Here is a 19,381-nt window from a genome sequence, read left to right on the forward strand (position 1 = left end):
AAATAAATAAATAAATAAATAAATAAATAAATAAATAAATAAATAAATAAATAAATAAATAAATAAATACGGAAAGAAAGAAAGAAATACAGAAAGAAAGAAAGGATGGAAGATGAGGAGGAAGGAGGAAGGAAAGAAGGGAGGGAGGGAGGAAAAGGAGAAGTGAAGGGAGGCCAAGAGGAAAGCAGGGGAGGGAAAATGGGACAAGGAGGAGAGGAGGAACGAAGGAAGGAAGAGAAGAAAGAAGGGAAGGAATGAAATGGAAAGGAGAGGCAGAAAGCCAGGACAACCGGAAAAGAAAGGGAAATAGAAGGGGAGGGATGGAGAAAGAAAAGGAAGGGAGGGAAGACGGGAAAAAGAAAATGAGGGAAGGCAGAAATAATAGAGGAAGGGAAAGGAGACAAAAGAAGAAAGGAAAACGAGGGAAGGAAGAAGGGAAGAGAAGAATGAGAAGAAGGGAAAGGGATGGAGAGGATGGAAAGAAGGAAGCAAGATGAGAAAGAGAATAAAAGAAAAAGTAGGGGAAGTAAAGGGAAGGAGAGGAAGGGAGGAAGGAAAGAAGGAAGGAAAGAAGGAAAGAAAGAAAGAAGGAAGGAAGGAGAGCAGATGTTCATCAGAACGAGATCCAAGGTGGAACTCAGGAGCAATTTCTCAAAAGTGAGAACAATTAATCAATGGAATCGGTGACCTCCTGGAATTGTGGCTGTGATGTCTAGACCAGTGTTTCCTAACCTTGGCAATTTGAAGCTATTTGGACTTCAACTCCCAGAATTCCCCAGCCAGTGAGTTGAAGGAGTTGAAGTCCAAATAGCTTCAACTTGCCAAGGTTAGGAAACACTGGTCTAGATGATAGTTGTGGAGTTGTCCACGGTGGTATAGATAAGGACTTTCGTGTTGGGCAGTGGGGGGGGGGGGGTTGGACTAGAGCCGGGGTAGGCAAAGTCGGCTCTTCTATGACATGTGGACTTCATCTCCCAGAATTCCCCAGCTAGCATGATTGGCTCAGGAATTCTGGGAGTGGAAGTCCACAAGTCATAAAAGAGCCAACTTTATTTATTCTATTTATTTTATTTATTGTTAGAGTTGGAAGGGACCATGCGGGTCATCAAGTCCAACCCCCTGCCTAAGCAGGAACCCTACAGCATCCCAGCCAAATGGCAGTCCAATTGCCTCTTAAAAACGTCCAGAGTATTGGAGTTCACAACGTCCGCTGGTAGGTTGTTCCACTGGTTGATCGCTCTGACCGTCAGGAAGTTATTCCTTATTTCCATGTTGAATCTCTCCTTGGTCAGCTTCCAGCCGTTGTTCCTCGTCCGACCCTCCGGTGCCCTGGAGAATAAAGTGACCCCCTCCTCTCTGTGGCAACCCCTCGTATACCTGTAGACTGCTATCATGTCCGCTCTGGCCCTCCTTTTCTCTAGGCTATCCATGCCCAGTTCCCAGTTCCTTTGCCTACCCCTGGACTAGAGGACCTCTGAGTTCTGTTCCAACTCTTCTTATTCCACTAAGATTCTCTTCCTTCCTCCCTCCCCCTCCCCCCAAGCAACCTGCAGCTGGAATCTGACCGGACCGAGGGGCTCCCTAGCGTCTCCCCTGCCCAGCAACATGCCCTACGAAGACGGCTGGCTGGACTGCGGCTACACCATCTCCGTCTACCCTGGCTACGGCGTGGAGATCCGGGTGAGTGAGTCCGACAGCACCCGACTAGCTTAGGAAGATAGTCCAATTCAAGATGTTGGTTATCCCCTACATGGCTCAGGGCCAGACTATTTACGGGACCACCTCATACCTTGCTGTGGCCAGTAAGGGCCCTCGGAGTCAGCCTTCTCCAGGTCCCGTCCGCCAAACAATGTTGGCTGGCGGGACCTCGGGGAAGGGCCTTCTCTGTGGTGGCTCCGACCCTTTGGAACCAACTGCCTCCAGAGATCCGCATTCTCTCCACCCTACTGGTCTTCCGGAAAGCCGTCAAGACCTGGCTTGACCTGGAATTAGGCTGATTCTAAATATGTATGCTTTTTGATATGCCCCTTAGCTACTATGTTTTTTTATGTATGGTTTGTTCGGTTGTGTGCTTGTTTTTTATAATAAGGGTTTTAAATTGTTCTTTTAACATTAGATTTGTACATTGTGTATTGTTGTTGTGAGCTGCTCCAAGTCCTCGGAGAGAGGCGGCATACAAATCTAAGAAAGTATTGTTGTTGTTGTTGTTGTTGTTATGGATTTTTATTGTTAGATTTTAACTGTTTTTATTGTTGTTGTATTCATTCTGATTGTTAGCCGCTCAGAGTCTATTCTATTCTACTCCATATTCTATTCTATTCCATTCCATTCCATATTTTGTATTCTATTCTACTCTACTGTACTCTACTCTATTCTCATTCTCGTTCTATTCTACTCTACTCTACTCTATTCTCATTCTCGTTCTATTCTATTCTATTCTATTCTCATTCTATTGTATTCTCATTTTCATTCTCATTCTATTCTATTCTCATTCTATTCTATTTTCATTCTATTTTATTCTCATTCTATTCTATTCTACTCTATTCTCATTCTATTCTCATTCTCATTCTATTCTATTCTATTCTATTCTCATTCTCATTCTCATTCTATTCTATTCTACTCTATTCTCATTCTATTCTATTCTATTCTCATTCTCATTCTATTCTATTCTATTCTCATTCTCATTCTATTCTACTCTACTCTACTCTACTCTATTCTCATTCTCATTCTCATTCTATTCTATTCTATTCTATTCTCATTCTATTCTCATTCTCATTCTATTCTATTCTATTCTATTCTCATTCTCATTCTCATTCTATTCTATTCTCATTCTCATTCTATTCTACTCTACTCTACTCTACTCTATTCTCATTCTCATTCTCATTCTATTCTATTCTATTCTACTCTATTCTCATTCTATTCTCATTCTCATTCTATTCTATTCTATTCTATTCTCATTCTCATTCTATTCTATTCTATTCTCATTCTCATTCTATTCTACTCTACTCTACTCTACTCTATTCTCATTCTCATTCTCATTCTATTCTATTCTATTCTATTCTATTCTCATTCTATTCTCATTCTCATTCTATTCTATTCTATTCTATTCTCATTCTCATTCTATTCTATTCTATTCTCATTCTCATTCTATTCTACTCTACTCTACTCTACTCTATTCTCATTCTCATTCTCATTCTATTCTATTCTATTCTACTCTATTCTCATTCTATTCTCATTCTCATTCTATTCTATTCTATTCTATTCTCATTCTCATTCTCATTCTATTCTATTCAACTCTATTCTCATTCTATTCTATTCTATTCTCATTCTCATTCTATTCTATTCTATTCTCATTCTCATTCTATTCTACTCTACTCTACTCTACTCTATTCTCATTCTCATTCTCATTCTATTCTATTCTATTCTCATTCTCATTCTATTCTACTCTACTCTACTCTACTCTATTCTCATTCTCGTTCTATTCTATTCTACTCTATTCTCATTCTATTGTATTCTCATTTTCATTCTCATTCTATTCTATTCTCATTCTATTCTATTTTCATTCTATTTTATTCTCATTCTATTCTATTCTACTCTATTCTCATTCTATTCTCATTCTCATTCTATTCTATTCTATTCTATTCTCATTCTCATTCTCATTCTATTCTATTCTACTCTATTCTCATTCTATTCTATTCTATTCTCATTCTCATTCTCATTCTATTCTATTCAACTCTATTCTCATTCTATTCTATTCTATTCTCATTCTCATTCTCATTCTATTCTATTCTATTCTCATTCTCATTCTATTCTATTCTACTCTATTCTCATTCTATTCTATTCTATTCTATTCTCATTCTCATTCTATTCTATTCTATTCTCATTCTCATTCTATTCTACTCTACTCTACTCTCATTCTCATTCTCATTCTCATTCTCATTCTATTCTAGTCTAGTCTAGTCTAGTCTAGTCTAGTCTACTGTACTGTACTCTCCTTCTCCTTCTCCTTCTATTCTATTCCCAGCCTTTCCTTTCCTACCCTATGAATTCTAATTCCACTTCCCTTTCTGGGCTTCCCTGAAATCCTTCCCACTTGAACCTCTGTGAACGGATTCTCTTCCTTGCTTTCCCCCCTTGGTGGCTCTGGGCCCGATGCACCGCTCGGCAGCTGAGCCAGAGGCCCTTGTGGGCGAGGGTGGGGGAGAGACTGGGGAAGGATGGGGGGAGTGGGGGGCCTGCAGGGATGCTGGGGGCTCCGTTGCAAAGCCATGTGTCTTCCCCGCATCTCAATGAGGAGCTACAAAGGCCGACGCCAGGGGGCTTTCGGGGAGGCAGCCAGGCGTGCCAACTCGGCAACACGCCGAAGCAAATGTCAAATCGATCACAGTGGCATTTGGCCGACATTTCAACAATCCCTGCCCCCCCCCCCCTGCATTCCCCGCCCACCGGGCTCCTGGGGCATCATTAGCTTGCATGGGGGAGCCCAGGGAGACCCCCCACCCACACCCACCCCGAGCTGCAGGCCTTGCCCATCAGCCCCGGACCACGAGGGACCCATGTCAAACACAAGGCAGTGGTCCCTGGAGGGGGGAGCAGGGGGGGGGATTTGTGTGAGGGTGTTGGCAAGAGGCTGAAGCTGTTAAAAGGGGAAAGCTCTGCACTCTGCCAGCCCCCCCCCTCTCTGGAGAAGGAATTCTTCCCGGCATAGAGCCCCCCCACCAAGGAGAAAGAAGGAGGGAGGGAGGGAGGAGAAAAGGAGAGGATGGAAGAGTGGGAGATAGAAGAGGGAGGGATAAAGAGACAAAGAAGAGAAGGCAGGAAGGAAGGAAGGAAGCAGAAAGAGGGAGGGAAGGAAGGAAGAGAGGAACAAGGGGAAAGGAAAGGAAGGAAGGAAAAATGGAGGGAGGGAAGAATGAAGAAAGGAGCAAGAGGGAGGGAAGGTAGGGAACAAAAATGGAGGGAGGGAGGGAGGAAGGAAGGTGATAAAGAGACAAGGAAGAGAAAGAACGAAGGAAGGAAAATGGAGGGAGGGAAGAAGGAAGAAAGGAGCAAGAGGGAGGGAGGGGAGGGAAAAATGGAGGGAGGGAGGGAGGAAGCAAGATGAGAAAGAGACAAGGGAAGGGAAGGAGGGAGGGAGGAAGCAGCAAGAGGGAGGGAAGGAAGGAAGAGATGAACAAGGGGAAAGGAAGGAAGGGAAGAAAATGAAGGGAAGAAGGAAGGATGGAAGATGATAAAGAGACAAAAAAGAGAAGGAAGGAATGAACAAATGAGAAAATGAAGGAACGAAGGAATGAAGGAACAAGCAAGAGGGAGGGAAAGAAGGAACAAAAGAACAAGGGGGAAGGAAAGGAAGGAATGAAAGTAAGAAAAATGGAGGGAGGGAGGGAAGATGGGAGGGAGGAAGATGAGAAAGGTACAAACAGGAGAGAGGAAAGAAGGAAGGAAGGAAGGAAAGAAAGAAGGAAAGAAAGAAAGAAAGAAAGAAAGAAAGAAAGAAACTTAGAGGGAAATCCTACCTGTAATTAAGAAGAAATTCCCTGACATTTGAGATTAATCGCTCCCAATTAATCAGGGCAACGGTCGATCTCCCAGACGTGTGGCTGCTCCATTCCTGGAGGTTTTCAAGAAGAGGCCGGACAGCCCTTAGCCTGAACTGCTCTGGGGTCTCCCTGTTCGAGCCGAGGGTCGGACTAGAAGACCTCCCAGGGTCCCTTCCAACTGCTAACCTGGTCTCTTCCCTCTCCCCTACCACCTGTTGGCATTCTCCTTCAGCCCCCACCATCTCTGTGGCACCTTTGTGATGTAATTAGCGGAAGAGGTTTGCTGCTGTTGGCCGTTTATCACCAAGCAGCGCCATTTAATTACCGTAATTAATATACAACGAGAGAGAGACAGGAGCAGAACCTCGTTTATCAAGATGAGCCATGCTGGGGCTGCTCCCAGGCATTAGAACTTGGCTGGTGCCCAGCGGCCGGTGGATGAGGCCATTCCGGAGCTGCCTGGCAGGATCCAAAAGAAATGACCCACCTTTAAATACAGTGGTACCTCTACATACGAACACTTCCTCTTACGAACTTTTCTAGATAAGAACCGGGTGTTCAAGATTTTTTTACCTCTTCTCAAGAACCATTTTCTACTTACAAACATGAGCCTCCAAAACTGTAACCGGAAAAGGTTGGGAGAAGCCTCCGTGGGGCCTCTCTAGGAATCTCCTGGGAGGAAACAAGGCCAGAAAAGACACAGAGAAGTCTCCGTGGGGCTTCTCTAGAAATCTCCTGGGAGGAAACAGGGCCGGAAAGGGCAGGGAGAAGCCTCCGTGGGGCCTCTATAGGAATCTCCTGGGAGGAAACAGGGCCGGAAAGGGCAGGGAGAAGCCTTCATGGGGCCTCTCTAGGAATGTCCTGGGGGGAAACAGGAATGGAAATGGCGCGGAGAAGCCTCCATGGGGCCTCTCTAGGAATCTCCTGGGAGGAAACAGGGCTGGAAAAGATGAGGAGAAGCCTGTGTGGGGCCTCTCTAGGAATGTCCTGGGAGGAAACAGGGCTGGAAAAGATGAGGAGAAGCCTGTGTGGGGCCTCTCTAGGAATCTCCTGGGAGGAAACAGGGCTGGAAAAGATGAGGAGAAGCCTGTGTGGGGCCTCTCTAGGAATCTCCTGGGAGGAAACAGGGCTGGAAAAGATGAGGAGAAGCCTGTGTGGGGCCTCTCTAGGAATGTCCTGGGAGGAAACAGGGCTGGAAAAGATGAGGAGAAGCCTGTGTGGGGCCTCTCTAGGAATCTCCTGGGAGGAAACAGGGCTGGAAAAGATGAGGAGAAGCCTGTGTGGGGCCTCTCTAGGAATCTCCTGGGAGGAAACAGGGCTGGAAAAGATGAGGAGAAGCCTGTGTGGGGCCTCTCTAGGAATGTCCTGGGAGGAAACAGGGCTGGAAAAGATGAGGAGAAGCCTGTGTGGGGCCTCTCTAGGAATGTCCTGGGAGGAAACAGGGCTGGAAAAGATGAGGAGAAGCCTGTGTGGGGCCTCTCTAGGAATCTCCTGGGAGGAAACAGGGCTGGAAAAGATGAGGAGAAGCCTGTGTGGGGCCTCTCTAGGAATCTCCTGGGAGGAAACAGGGCTGGAAAAGATGAGGAGAAGCCTGTGTGGGGCCTCTCTAGGAATCTCCTGGGAGGAAACAGGGCCTCCACCCTCCCTGGGGTTTCACCAATCGCACACATTATTTGCTTTTACATTGATTCCTATGGGAAAAATTGCTTCTTCTTACAAACTTTTCTATTTAAGAACCTGGACACGGAACGAATTAAGTTCGTACGTAGAGGCTCCACTGTATCTCCATCCTTCGCTCGGATCAAACCTGCGTGGTTGCAAAAACGCCTAGGCAACTTGCATGGTTTTTTTTCGATGCAAAAGGGCCTTGAAATTTCTGCCCTTTCTTTCAGCCCCCACAGGCCAACCGATCAAACTCTGCACTTCAAGAAAGGCCCCAAATCCAATTTTGTAGGTAGTCCTCAGACTTACGACGACAATTGGGAGGAGAAGTCCCTTTTGCCGGGTAGAGCAGTTGTTAAGTGAATCTCCAAATTACAAAAGTCGGAAGGGACCTTGGGGGTCTTCTAGTCCAACCCTGATCTCACCCAGTTTTTCTGGGGGGGTTTGGTGGTGGGGGGCATGGCTATTAGATGAATCAGTGCAATTCTTGAGTGAGTTACCTGGTCATTCACCAAATTCGAATTCTCCCTTTGACTTTGTGAGGAACTGGCCGGGTGGACAGATCACGGTAAAATGTTAGACGTCAAGTGCCCGAATTTTAATCTTGTGATGGTGGGGGACGCTACAACGGTTGTAGGTCTGAACATAAGAAGAACTTACAACTCTGTCATCTCCGTTCCCACTTAATTATAGTTCGTAAAATCATATACCAAAATGTCCTACCTGTTAACGACTACTTCACCTTCAACCGCAACAACACACGAGCACAAAATCGATTTAAACTAAATGTCAACCACTCCAAACTTGACTGCAAAAAATACGACTTCAGCAACAGAGTAATCAACGCCTGGAATGCACCACCTGACTCTGTGGTTTCTACTCCTAACCCCAAAACCTTTAACCTTAGACTATCTACAATCGACCTCTCCCCCTTTCTAAGAGGTCTGTAAGGGGCATGCATAAGCGCACCACTGTGCTTACCCTCCCTGTCCTATTGTCTTCTTTTGTTACTTATTATCATTACTTATCTAATGTTTTATTTGTACAAATTACCACCCTATAATTGTTTGACAAAATAAATAAATAAATAAAAATAAATAAATAAGGTATAGTTGTGAATCGTGGCTTCTTGGTGGATTTAACTTCCATGTGCACAAAACTCTCTCAACACCCCCTTGCTAATCCCAAAGTGGGAGCGGGTATTTATTTATTTTATTATTATTATTTTTTATTTATTTATTTTGTCCAATAAACAATGAGGGTTTTTGTGGGTATATATCTATATATACATAATAAAATACATGATGAAGGTTATAGAGGAGATACTCATAGTAAAACATATCTAAGAAATAATAGAAAAGAAGGTATAGTAATAGAACATATCAATGAAAGAATAGAAGAGGAGATATAGGAATAGAAGAAAGGTATAGGAGATATAGGAGAGCAATAGGACAGGGGACGGAAGGCACTCTAGTGCACTTGTACTCGCCCCTTACTGACCTCTTAGGAATCTGGATAGGTCAACCGTAGATAATCTAAGGGTAAAGTGTTGGGGGTTTGGGGATGACACTATGGAGTCCGGTAATGAGTTTCACGCTTCGACAACTCAGTTACTGAAGTCATATTTTTTACAGTCAAGTTTGGAGTCTGTTGTGTGCTCTTGTGTTGTTGTGGTTGAAGCTGAAGTAATCACTGACAGGCAGGACGCTGCAGCATAAGATCTTGTGGGCAATACTTAGATCATGTTTAAGGTGTTGTAGTTCTAAGCTTTCCAGACCCAGGATTGAAAGTCTAGTCTCATAGGTCTTCTGTTTCGAGTGGAGGAGTGAAGGACTCTTCTGGTGAAGTATCTCTGGACATTTTCAAGGGTGTTAATGTCGGAGATGCGATATGGGTTCCAAACAGATGAGCTGTATTCGAGGATGGGTCTGGCGAAAGTTTTGTAAGCTCTGGTAAGTAGTGTGAGATTGTCAGAGCAGAAGGTCATGGGTGCCCCATGACGCCTCTCTCTCTCTCCCTCTGCCCCTTGTAGGTGCAGAACATCAGCCTGGGAGTAGGCGAGACAATCACCGTGGAGACCCTCGGAGGCCTGGAGCCCGTCCCACTGGCCAACGAGTCCTTCCTGATGCGTGGTCAGGTGGTCCGCGGCCCCACCAACCAGGTGCTGGTCAGGTTCCAGAGCCCGTCACCTGCCAACCCAGGGAGCTTCCACTTCCACTTTGAAGGTAAGACTCACACACAGTTGGGTATTTTGATTACTATTAACATTATTAGTATTAGCAGAGTTCAGGTGGCTTAATTTGCAGCGGAGTTAGCAAGGCAAGAAATCAACACGTGGCTCAGAATCCCATTTGTTAGCAATGAATGACCACTCCTTCATAAGGATAAAAAGTGCAATCTTTACTTACAATTCTGTTCATTCATGCAATTACAGATTGCAGGCAGATAAGCTTATTATATTCCAGTCCATATTAATAACTTCTGGTTGGTCCCATGTGTGAGGATGGCTTTGGATTTCATCTCACACATGTGTCCTCAGCCGAGGACAATGGAGGAGGTAGAAGGAGGTGAAAAGGAAGGGTCATCAAGGCCAAAAGAGGATCAAAAGGGGAGGAGCACCTACTCTGCAGAGGTTTATATAGTCTGCAAAGGACCTGCCCCTTTTGGTCATCAAAAGGTGACACACTGGTCAGTTAATTGCGACCTGACCATAGAGATGTGTTTACAAGACAGTGCAAGCATGTAGTAGAGTGGTTAAACCCAACACACACACACCCCTGTAAGGTAGGCATGGAGGACTTTTGGGCAGAACAACCAAGGAGGGATTTGGGACCTGGAGTTCCTGTTGTGAGCAGGGGTGGGCTGCTGCCTGGACGGGGGGAACGCAGTGGGGTAGCAAAAATGGAGCTCCACCCCAGAACACACAATTTGCACTGAAAGATGTTGAAAGAAAATGCATCCTGCATAAGCCACGGCCACAGGGTGGTAGTAAAGATTTTGGTAGCCCTTCACTGCCTGCGAGGTAGTCCATCTAAGAAGCACACGCAGGAGAACTAGCTCTGCCTTTACTGTCAAGCAGTGTTCCCTCTAATTTTTTTGGGGGGTGGGCGGAAAAGTATAGTGTCTGAGTGGAAGTCCCTTCGGGACTGGGCGGCACAAAAATAATAAACAAACAAACAAACAAAAAACCCACCCTGTTTTGCCTCAGAGAATTTCAAAATAAAATCCTGTCCTGTGTGTCTATAACAGTGAGCTCATAATAGGGCAACTCTGTCAATATCAAAATGCCACTTAAATAGTTGAGCTAGTTTCAAACTAGATTTTGATTTTCTTTCTCTCTTCCTTACTCCCATTCGTTTTCTTTCTCTTTTCCTTCCTCTCTTTTTTCTATCTGTTTCTCTCTCTTCCTCTCTTCCTCTCTCTCTCCTTCCCTCTCCCTCTTTCCCTCTCGGCTTCTGGGCAGGTTTGGAAAACTCTGAGTTGATGATGATTTTTAAGTGAGCGATTGCTCACTGCTCAGCTTAGAGGGAACTATGCTGTCAAGTTATATCAAATCATTCTTGCAAGATCAAAAGTATTTCTCCCACCAGTTCTGGAGACCTCTCCTAGAAAAGGAGATGGATCAAATTGAACGGGTCCAAAGACGGGCTATAAAAATGGTGGAAGGTCTTAAACATCCTCCTTCCCTTCCTCCTCCTCTTCCTCCTTTTCCTCCTCCTCCTCCTTTTCCTCCTCTTCCTCCTCCTCCTGCTCTTCCTCTTCCTCCTCCTTTTTCTTCTCCTCCTCCTCCTTCTCCTCTTCCTCCTCCTTCTCCTCTTCCTCCTCTTCTCCTCTTCCTCCTTCTCCTCTTTCTCCTCTTCCTCCTCCTCCTCTTCTTCCTCCTCCTCCTCTTCCTCCTCTTTCTTCTCCTCTTCCTCCTTCTCCTCTTCGTCCTCCTCCTCCTCTTCCTCCTCCTCCACCTCTTCTTCCTCCTCCTCCTCTTCCTCCTCCACCTCTTCTTCCTCCTCCTTCTCCTCTTCCTCCTCTTCCTCCTCTTTCTTCTCCTCTTCCTCCTTCTCCTCTTCTTCCTCCTCCTCCACCTCTTCTTCCTCCTCCTCCTCTTCCTCCTCCACCTCTTCTTCCTCCTCCTTCTCCTCTTCCTCCCCTTCCTCCTCTTTCTTCTCCTCTTCTTCCTTCTCCTCTTCGTCCTCCTCCTCTTCTTCCTCCTCCTCCTCTTCCTCCTCCACCTCTTCTTCCTCCTCCTTCTCCTCTTCCTCCTCTTCCTCCTCTTTCTTCTCCTCCTCCTTCTCCTCTTCCTCCTCCACCTCTTCTTCCTCCTCTCCTCCTTCTCCTCTTCCTCCTCTTCCTCGTCCTCTTCCTCCTCTTCCTCCTCCTGCTCATCTGATTGCACCGGCAGCCCCCCCAATGCTCTGTTGCCACATACGTACAGACACGCACATACACCCACACCCCCAACACACAAAAACCACAATAGCAGCGCCGAGAGGTGCCGCAGCGCCAGGATTTTCCCTTGCAGCTGTAGAGCAATTAGCTAATTGGAAGCGGGCTAATCGCCGCAGGAGCTGATCGCTGACGCTGCCAGGTTAAAGCCGGCACCTCCGAAGAAGCCGCGTCTAATGATGAGGTAATTGGCCCCAACAATTAGCACAATTTGCACAGAAGCGGGAGGGGGGCAGGGAGGGGGAGGACAGCTGTCACCCTACCTGCCTACAGATGAACGTCACCCGGGGGGATGGGGTTCAGCCTGCTTGCAAAGGGAGCGATCGGGTTCACACAACCTTACAACACGTCTTGGACAAGCGTGTTATTTATTTCTTTATTGGACTTACATGCCGCCCCTCTCCGTGGACTCGGGAAGGCTCACAAGATTTCAATATTTTTTTAAAAGCACCTGTTTCCTGTATCCTGTGGATGGCGCACGGAGTGGTTTCTGGTACGGCGTGCCCAGTACTGATCCACGGACTGGGGGTTTGGGGCGCCTGCATTAAGCTAATGTCTGCATCTCTTGTTAAAAATTATCTTTATTGAGTTTTGCAGAAATAAAAATAGAAAAGATAAGTTGAAATAAGTCAACAGCAATTTGGTTATAAATCAGTACATTTGGCACATATACCATAAACATCACATAATATTAGGATATATATACGGATATAAGAAAAAGAAATAGGGAAAAGTGAAGAAATGAAGAAAAGAGAAAAACAGAGAGAAAAGGAATAGTATTGGGAAGAGACAGAGTAAAGAGAGAGGGTATAGATAAGAAATAGAGAGGAACCAGCAATTTGGCTGGTGTAAACGATCAATACGACATAAATTTAGAAAGTGTAGTTGATGTATTATTCCCCATCTTGTTACTTTGGAGGTTTATATTAGATTTGTTTGGGAGTAGATAATTATGATCTTCCAATGTTGCCTGGAAGGTACATACTTTATAATATAAAATTTTACTGAAAGAGTAGTAGATGCTTGGAACAAACTTCCAGGTTGGTAAATCCACAGTATCCATCCTAAGATAAAATACAGAAAATAGTATAAGGGCAGACTAGATGGATCATGAGGTCTTTTTCTGCCATCAGTCTTCTATATGATAAATAAGGTAGAATTTTAAATTTTATCGTTCATTAAGAAGTTAATTTGTTGGATTATCTTCCTTTTGAATTATTTGCAAAAAAAATTCTTTTCCTTAACCAATTGTACCACTTGTCCCAGGCTTGGTGGAAAACTGTATCTTCCCGATTTTGTAATTCCATGCTCAATTTGGACATTTCTGCGTAGTCCATAACTTTAATTAAAAGGTTTACGATAGTAGGTGTTCTTTCTTGTTTCCAATACAGTGTTCCCTCGATTTTCACGGGGGATGCGTTCCGAGACCTCCCGCGAAAGTCGAATTTCCGCAAGTAGAGATGCGGAAGTAAATACACCATTTTTGGCTATGGAGAGTATCACAAGCCATCCCTTAACGCTTTAACACCCCTAAATTACCATTTCCCATTCCCTTAACAATCATTTACTCACCATTATTACTGGTACTCACCATTGAATAAGACACTTAGTAATCCTGATATTTATAAACATAATTATTTATTAAGAATAATTATTTTTTTTTGTTATTTATTTGCAAAAATTATTAGTTTGGCGATGATGTATGATGTCATTGGGCAGGAAAAACCGTGGTATAGAAAAAAACCCACAAAGTATTTTTTTATTAATATTTTTTTAAAAACCGTGGTATAGGCTATTCGCGAAGTTCGAACCCGCAAAAATCGAGGGAACACTGTACTGGGCATACAAAATTCTCATCTGTATCTCTCTTCTATGTCCAGCGTACTTGCTCAGCTGTGTCTTCCCCACACGCCCCACGTACGGCGACGTCTCCGTCACCAACACTCACCCGGGGGGCCGAGCGTGCTTCTCCTGCTCTGTCGGGTACCAGCTGGTGGGGAAGCCCTGCCTGGCGTGCCTCAACGCCACCCATCCCTTCTGGAGCAGCCAGGAGCCCAGCTGCATCGGTGAGTCAGCCAGAGATGGGGCGGCAGAGGAGGGAAGGGGGCAGTGATGCTACATCCTAAGGGTACGGTCAGGTACGCAGAACCGGTAGAAAAAAAATGATTTTTTTTTCCTCCTTTTTTTCCCTTCTGTGCTCTGGGTCTGTTTTTCCTATTGCAGTAAATGACGTTGAATGTGTATAATTTTACAACAGCTGTGCGTGCGTGTGTGTACATACACATGCAGTTTATATAGTAGATAATACATATTTTTGTGTGCCTGTGTGTAATATGTATGTACACATACGGCATATATGCATAGAATTAAATAGTATACAGTAATCCCTCGCTACTTCACGGTTCATCTTTCACGGATTCGCTATTTCACGGGTTTTCAAAGTGGGCTTAAATCCATTAAATCCTGTTCTGCCGGCGTGTTTCAACCGCCCGTAATTACAGGGTAATTAGTCCAGGAAGACACACACCACACGATAAAAGGAAAACCCAAAAGTTTTCATAAACAGAAAAACAGAAACAGCTCCCTTTTTAAATGTCCAAGGGATTTTCTGGTACACACAAGGCACAGGTTAAATGCAGTCCAATTGCTCACCCAATAATTGGAAAATTGAGTCCAATTCTAAAGTCCAGAGAGTCCACACACACAATCCTGAAGAGCAAAAACCATGATCTTGACGAAACAATGAATCAGATAAACTGCCATGAGGCTAAAACACCAGGCTGCACTTTTATCTGTAGCACTAATTACAGCAGCCCCACCCAACCACAGGTGGCCTCATTTTCTCTTGTAATAATCCTTCAGTTGTTGTCTCCTATGCATCACTCTACGCATGCGTGGATGTGTCATTAATTCTTGTTCAGAATCCAGGGATGATACAGATGATTGATCTCCTCCTGGGCTGTCTGCCAAACTCCTCTCTTCCCTGTCACTCACACTTCCTTGGTCAGAGGAGACTTTGTCGGCAGATTCTACTGGGAGCAAAACAGGTCTGCGGCATGTAGATGTCTCCCACACATCCACCTCCACATTCCTTGGGACAGGAGCTGGGCCAGAGCTAACCACAACAAAATCCATTGAAAATTTTAAATCCATTAAAAATCCATACAATTAGTCTACAGTCCTACTGTCCTCTATTAAACAAACTGGTGGGACATCCCATGTAGTTCCAGCTGAGAAACATTATAGAACGACTGTTTAATGCAAAGGGTGGGTTTTAAAAGTCCAAATACTGTACTCGTTAAATACCTTAAAAAAAATCTTTCCTCTACTTCATGGAAATTCGTTTTTCATGGGTGGTCTTGGAACGCCTTCCCCACGAAAAATGAGGGATCACTGTATTTTGGATGTTCATTTAAAAGAAAAATATTTTTATTGATTTTTTAAAAATATAAATACACACACAACATAAAACAGGTGCTTTGTGATTAGTGCCCACCACCAGGCAAACATTCACACCCCACCACCAAATCGAGGGTGTTTCTTGTATAAACCATTTTAACTCAAGAGCAAAGTATCTACTGACATATTATAAAGTGATTCCAATTTGATTCTTGTAGCTTGGCTATTAAGCTATTTTGGATGTTCATCAATAGTAAACAGAGAAGGAGATTGTATCTCTTTGAGGCCAGGAGAGGCCAGGCACCCTAACCTAAACCAGTTTTGGTTAGGAGCTGCATTCTGGATTCTAACTGCATTCAGTTTTGGTCACCACACTACAAAATGCTTAATAAGTACTATTTACATATATACAAAACAGAAACAATCCATAACAAGCACTAAGCCATACAATATAATAAGCACTAAGCAAATACACTCCCCCCTCAAGGCAAAGCAAAAACGAATGAGCGTTGAAGCATCAACGCAACTCCCCCCAGAGATTAGAATAGCCCCCAGCCCCCCACCCTCCTCGCCTTTCATAAGCTTCTTAAAACCCACCTCTGTCGTCAGGCATGGGGGAATTGAGATATTCCCTTCCCCCTAGGCCTATACAATTTATGCATGGTATGTCTGTGTGTATGATTGGTTTCTTAAATTGGGGGTTTTTACATTACTTTTAATATTAGATTTGTTCATATTGTCTTTTTACTGTTGTTAGCCGCCCCAAGTCTGCGGAGAGGGGCAGCATACAAATCTAATAAATGAATGAATGAATGAATGAATGAATGAATGAATGAATGAATGAATGAATGAATGAATGAATGAGACATTGATAGTCTAGAAAAAGTGCAGAAGGGGGCAACCAGAATGATAAAGGGACTTGCAACTAAAACATAGGAGGAAAGGTTGCAGGAACTGGGCATGGATAGTCTAGCAAAGAGGAGGTCCAGGGGGGACATGATAGCAGTCTACAAATACTTGAGGGGCTTCCACAGGGAGGAGGGGAACACGTTATTTTCCAAAGCACCAGAGAGCCAGACAAGGAGCAACAGTTGGAAGCTGTCCAAGGAGAGATTCAACCTGGAAATAAGGAGGAACTTTCTGACATTGAGAGCAATCAACCAGTGGAACGGCTTGCTTGCAGAGGTGGTGAGGGGCCTCTCTAGGAATCTCCTGGGAGGAAACAGGGCTGGAAAAGGCAGGGACAAGCCTCTGTGGGGCCTCTCTAAGAATCTCCTGGGAGGAAACAGGGCCAGAAAAGGTGGGGAGAAGCTTCCGTGAGGCCTCTCTAGGAATCTCCTGGGAGGAATCAGAGCCAGAAAAGGCAGGGAGAAGCCTCCGTGGGGCCTCTCTAGGGATCTCCTGGGAGGAAACAGGGCCAGAAAAGGTGGGGAGAAGCTTCCGTGAGGCCTCTCTAGGAATCTCCTGGGAGGAATCAGAGCCAGAAAAGGCAGGGAGAAGCCTCCGTGGGGCCTCTCTAGGAATCTCCTGGGAGGAATCAGAGCCAGAAAAGGCAGGGAGAAGCCTCCGTGGGGCCTCTCTAGGAATCTCCTGGGAGGAAACAGGGCTGGAAAAGGTGGGGAGAAGCCTCTGTGGGACCTCTCTAGGACTCTCCAGGGAGGAAATAGGAGGGGAGAAGCCTCTGTGGGGCCTCTCTAGGAATATCCTGGAAGGAAACAGGGCCTCCACCCTCCCTGTGGTTTCCCCAATCACACGCATTATTTGCTTTTACATTGATTCCTATGGGAAAAATTGCTGCTTCTTACAAACTTTTCTACTTAAGAACCTGGACATGGAACGCATTAAGTTCGTAAGTAGAGGCACCACTGTGTATCGTTCTCAACAAATGGAGCCAAGGGTTGTTAAGGAGTTCTGACCTTGCCCGTTCAATGCCCTTTATTGCAGCGGCATGCGGAGGGCTGATCAAGAATGCCACCACCGGGCGCATCGTGTCACCGGGCTTCCCGGCCAACTACAGCAACAACCTCACCTGCCACTGGGTGCTGGAGGCTCCGCCCGGGCAGCGGCTGCACCTGCATTTCGAGAAAGTCTCCTTGGCAGAGGATGACGACAGGTGAGTCTTCGAGGGATGGGAGCTGCAGGGGGGTTCTGTGCAGGCTGGGGGGTTGGCTGCTTTCTCACCACAGTCCTTGGAGGTAGATGAAAGTGAACGAGAGTGCACCTTGCTGGCTGGGGGATTCTGGGAGGGGAAGTCCTCCCCTCTTAAAGCATCCCAGCATCCCATTGGGGCATTCACAGAGAGATGGGTAAAACAATGAAGATGGTATCCATGATCATGTACATATAGTCCTTGACTTACAACCATTTATTTAGTGACTATTTGAAAAGAAATGGGCACTTAAAAAGTGATTGATGGCTCTCCCCCCCCCTACTTAACAAGCATTGCAACATCTCCATCATAGTTACATGATCAAAATTTGTCTGCTGGGCAAACGGCTCATATTTATAATGATTACTGTTGTAGTTGGCTCTGGGCCAGCTCCTGCAATGGGGAATCTGGATGTTGGTTTAGGAGAGTCCTCAGGTTCCCAGAGACTTGTCTTATTACCATCAGCTTCTGACAGTGAGGATTCATTGCCAAGGTCAGGCGCTGGGGGAGAAGAAGAAGAATCGGATAGAGAGATGGATGCAGCCAGCCCATTAGTTAATGGCCCCATTAGTGAGTCATTGGACTCAGAGGAGGATCGATGGATAGATGCCAGAATGCACAGGCTCATGGCTAGAAGGAACCAACTGTGCAGGTATCGTCGAAGATAAGGGAGAACACCTGTGGCTGAGGCAATTAGACTAATGGGGCTGCTGATAAATTACCAGCGTTGCAGAGAGCGCATGTGGGAGTTTGTCCGTTTGGAGAAGGAGACGTCATGTTTGCATTGTTCCTGGACTTTCACAGACTTTTTGGGGATATTTCTTGTGGACTCACTTGAAGAGGTTTGGCTGTGACACTCTCACAGCTGCTCTTATCTGCTGTTTGTTTCTTTCAAGGACTGTCATCTGTGTGTGAGCTAATTTGCTCAGTTTAAAGTGCGTGTGCACAGCTTTAATTTGGATAAACTGCTTTTCTATTTACTTTACAACAGCATGTGTGTTTGAATTTACATTCCTGACTTAATTGGGGCTCGTAACATGAAGCCCACCATAACAGGTTACAGTTTCCCGGGATCATCTGATTTCCCCTTTGACGACCTCCTGGCAATCAAAGTCACCGGGGAAACCTGATTCACTTAACGACCAGGGGGACTAACTTCAAACAATTTCAGGGATTGACCTAACTACTGTGGCAAGAAGGCCCAGAGTCCAGAAGGAGTTGGGCAGCTTATAAATCGAATGAATTAAATTAAAAAATTAAATTAAATTAAATTAAATTAAATTAAATTAAATTAAATTAAATTAAATTAAATTAAATTAAATTAAATTAAATTAAATTAAATTAAATTAAATTAAATTAAATTAAATTAAATTAAATTAAATTAAATTAAATTAAATTAAATTAAATTAAATTAAATTAAATTAAATTAAATTAAATTAAATTAAATTAAATTAAATTAAATTAAATTAAATTAAATTAAATTAAATTAAATTAAATGTTGTAAAATGGGGCAAAACTCAACTGTCTTGCTTAGCATGAAAAGTTTGGCTTGTACTGCATCGTAAGTTGAATAAGGGAGCCCCTCCCTTATGAAACCAGGTTGCAGCTCCTTGGTCTCTTCCACCTTGAAAGACGGCGTTTAAGAGGTGACTTGATCGAAGGATATAAAATCCTGCATGGGATAGAAAAGGTGGATAAAGAAAAGTTCTTTTTTCTATCACACAATACTAGGAGGAGGGGGCCCTCCCTAAAGCTCACAGGTAAGAAAGCGAGGACAAATCAAGGGAGATATTTCTTCACCCAGAGGGTCGTTGGTTGATGGAATTCCCTTCCAGAAGAGGTCATGACAGCTGTCAGCCTAGAGAGCTTCAAGGCAGGATTGGACAGATTCATGGATGCCAAGAGTATCATAGGTGGTGATTGAAACGGGTGTCCATGTGCCGCCTCTATGTTGGTGGATGCAGGCAGGGTTCCCTTGGGTCCCATTTGTTGGGAGTCCAGGGAAAGGTAGGGTCTTGCCTTCCCTTTCTGCTCAAGATCCTTCTGGTCAATTGGTGGGCCACTGTGGGACACAGAATGCTGGACTCGATGGGCTTTGGCCCAATTCAGCAGGGCTCTTCTTAGGTCCTTAGGTTCTTATGTAAGTCGAGGATTACCTGTAATCAAACTCATTTTTTTAACCACATTTCCA

General features: G+C 44.6%; 1 protein-coding gene across 1 annotated transcript in view; it reads left to right on the forward strand.

Moving 5' to 3' along the window:
- The first annotated feature begins 1,590 nt into the window (after positions 1 to 1,590).
- The window catches only part of LOC139162500 (seizure protein 6 homolog), a 40,266-nt gene continuing 22,475 nt past the window's right edge, over positions 1,591 to 19,381 (forward strand). Inside the window, exons 1-4 of the mRNA XM_070742917.1 lie at positions 1,591 to 1,680; positions 9,235 to 9,427; positions 13,523 to 13,708; positions 16,986 to 17,154. Of these exons, the coding sequence (XP_070599018.1) occupies positions 1,606 to 1,680; positions 9,235 to 9,427; positions 13,523 to 13,708; positions 16,986 to 17,154 (623 nt within the window). The 5' untranslated portion in view covers positions 1,591 to 1,605. The remainder of the gene's footprint in view (positions 1,681 to 9,234; positions 9,428 to 13,522; positions 13,709 to 16,985; positions 17,155 to 19,381) is intronic.

The sequence above is a fragment of the Erythrolamprus reginae genome, chromosome 1 (assembly GCF_031021105.1).
Source record: "Erythrolamprus reginae isolate rEryReg1 chromosome 1, rEryReg1.hap1, whole genome shotgun sequence".
NCBI lineage: Eukaryota > Metazoa > Chordata > Lepidosauria > Squamata > Dipsadidae > Erythrolamprus > Erythrolamprus reginae.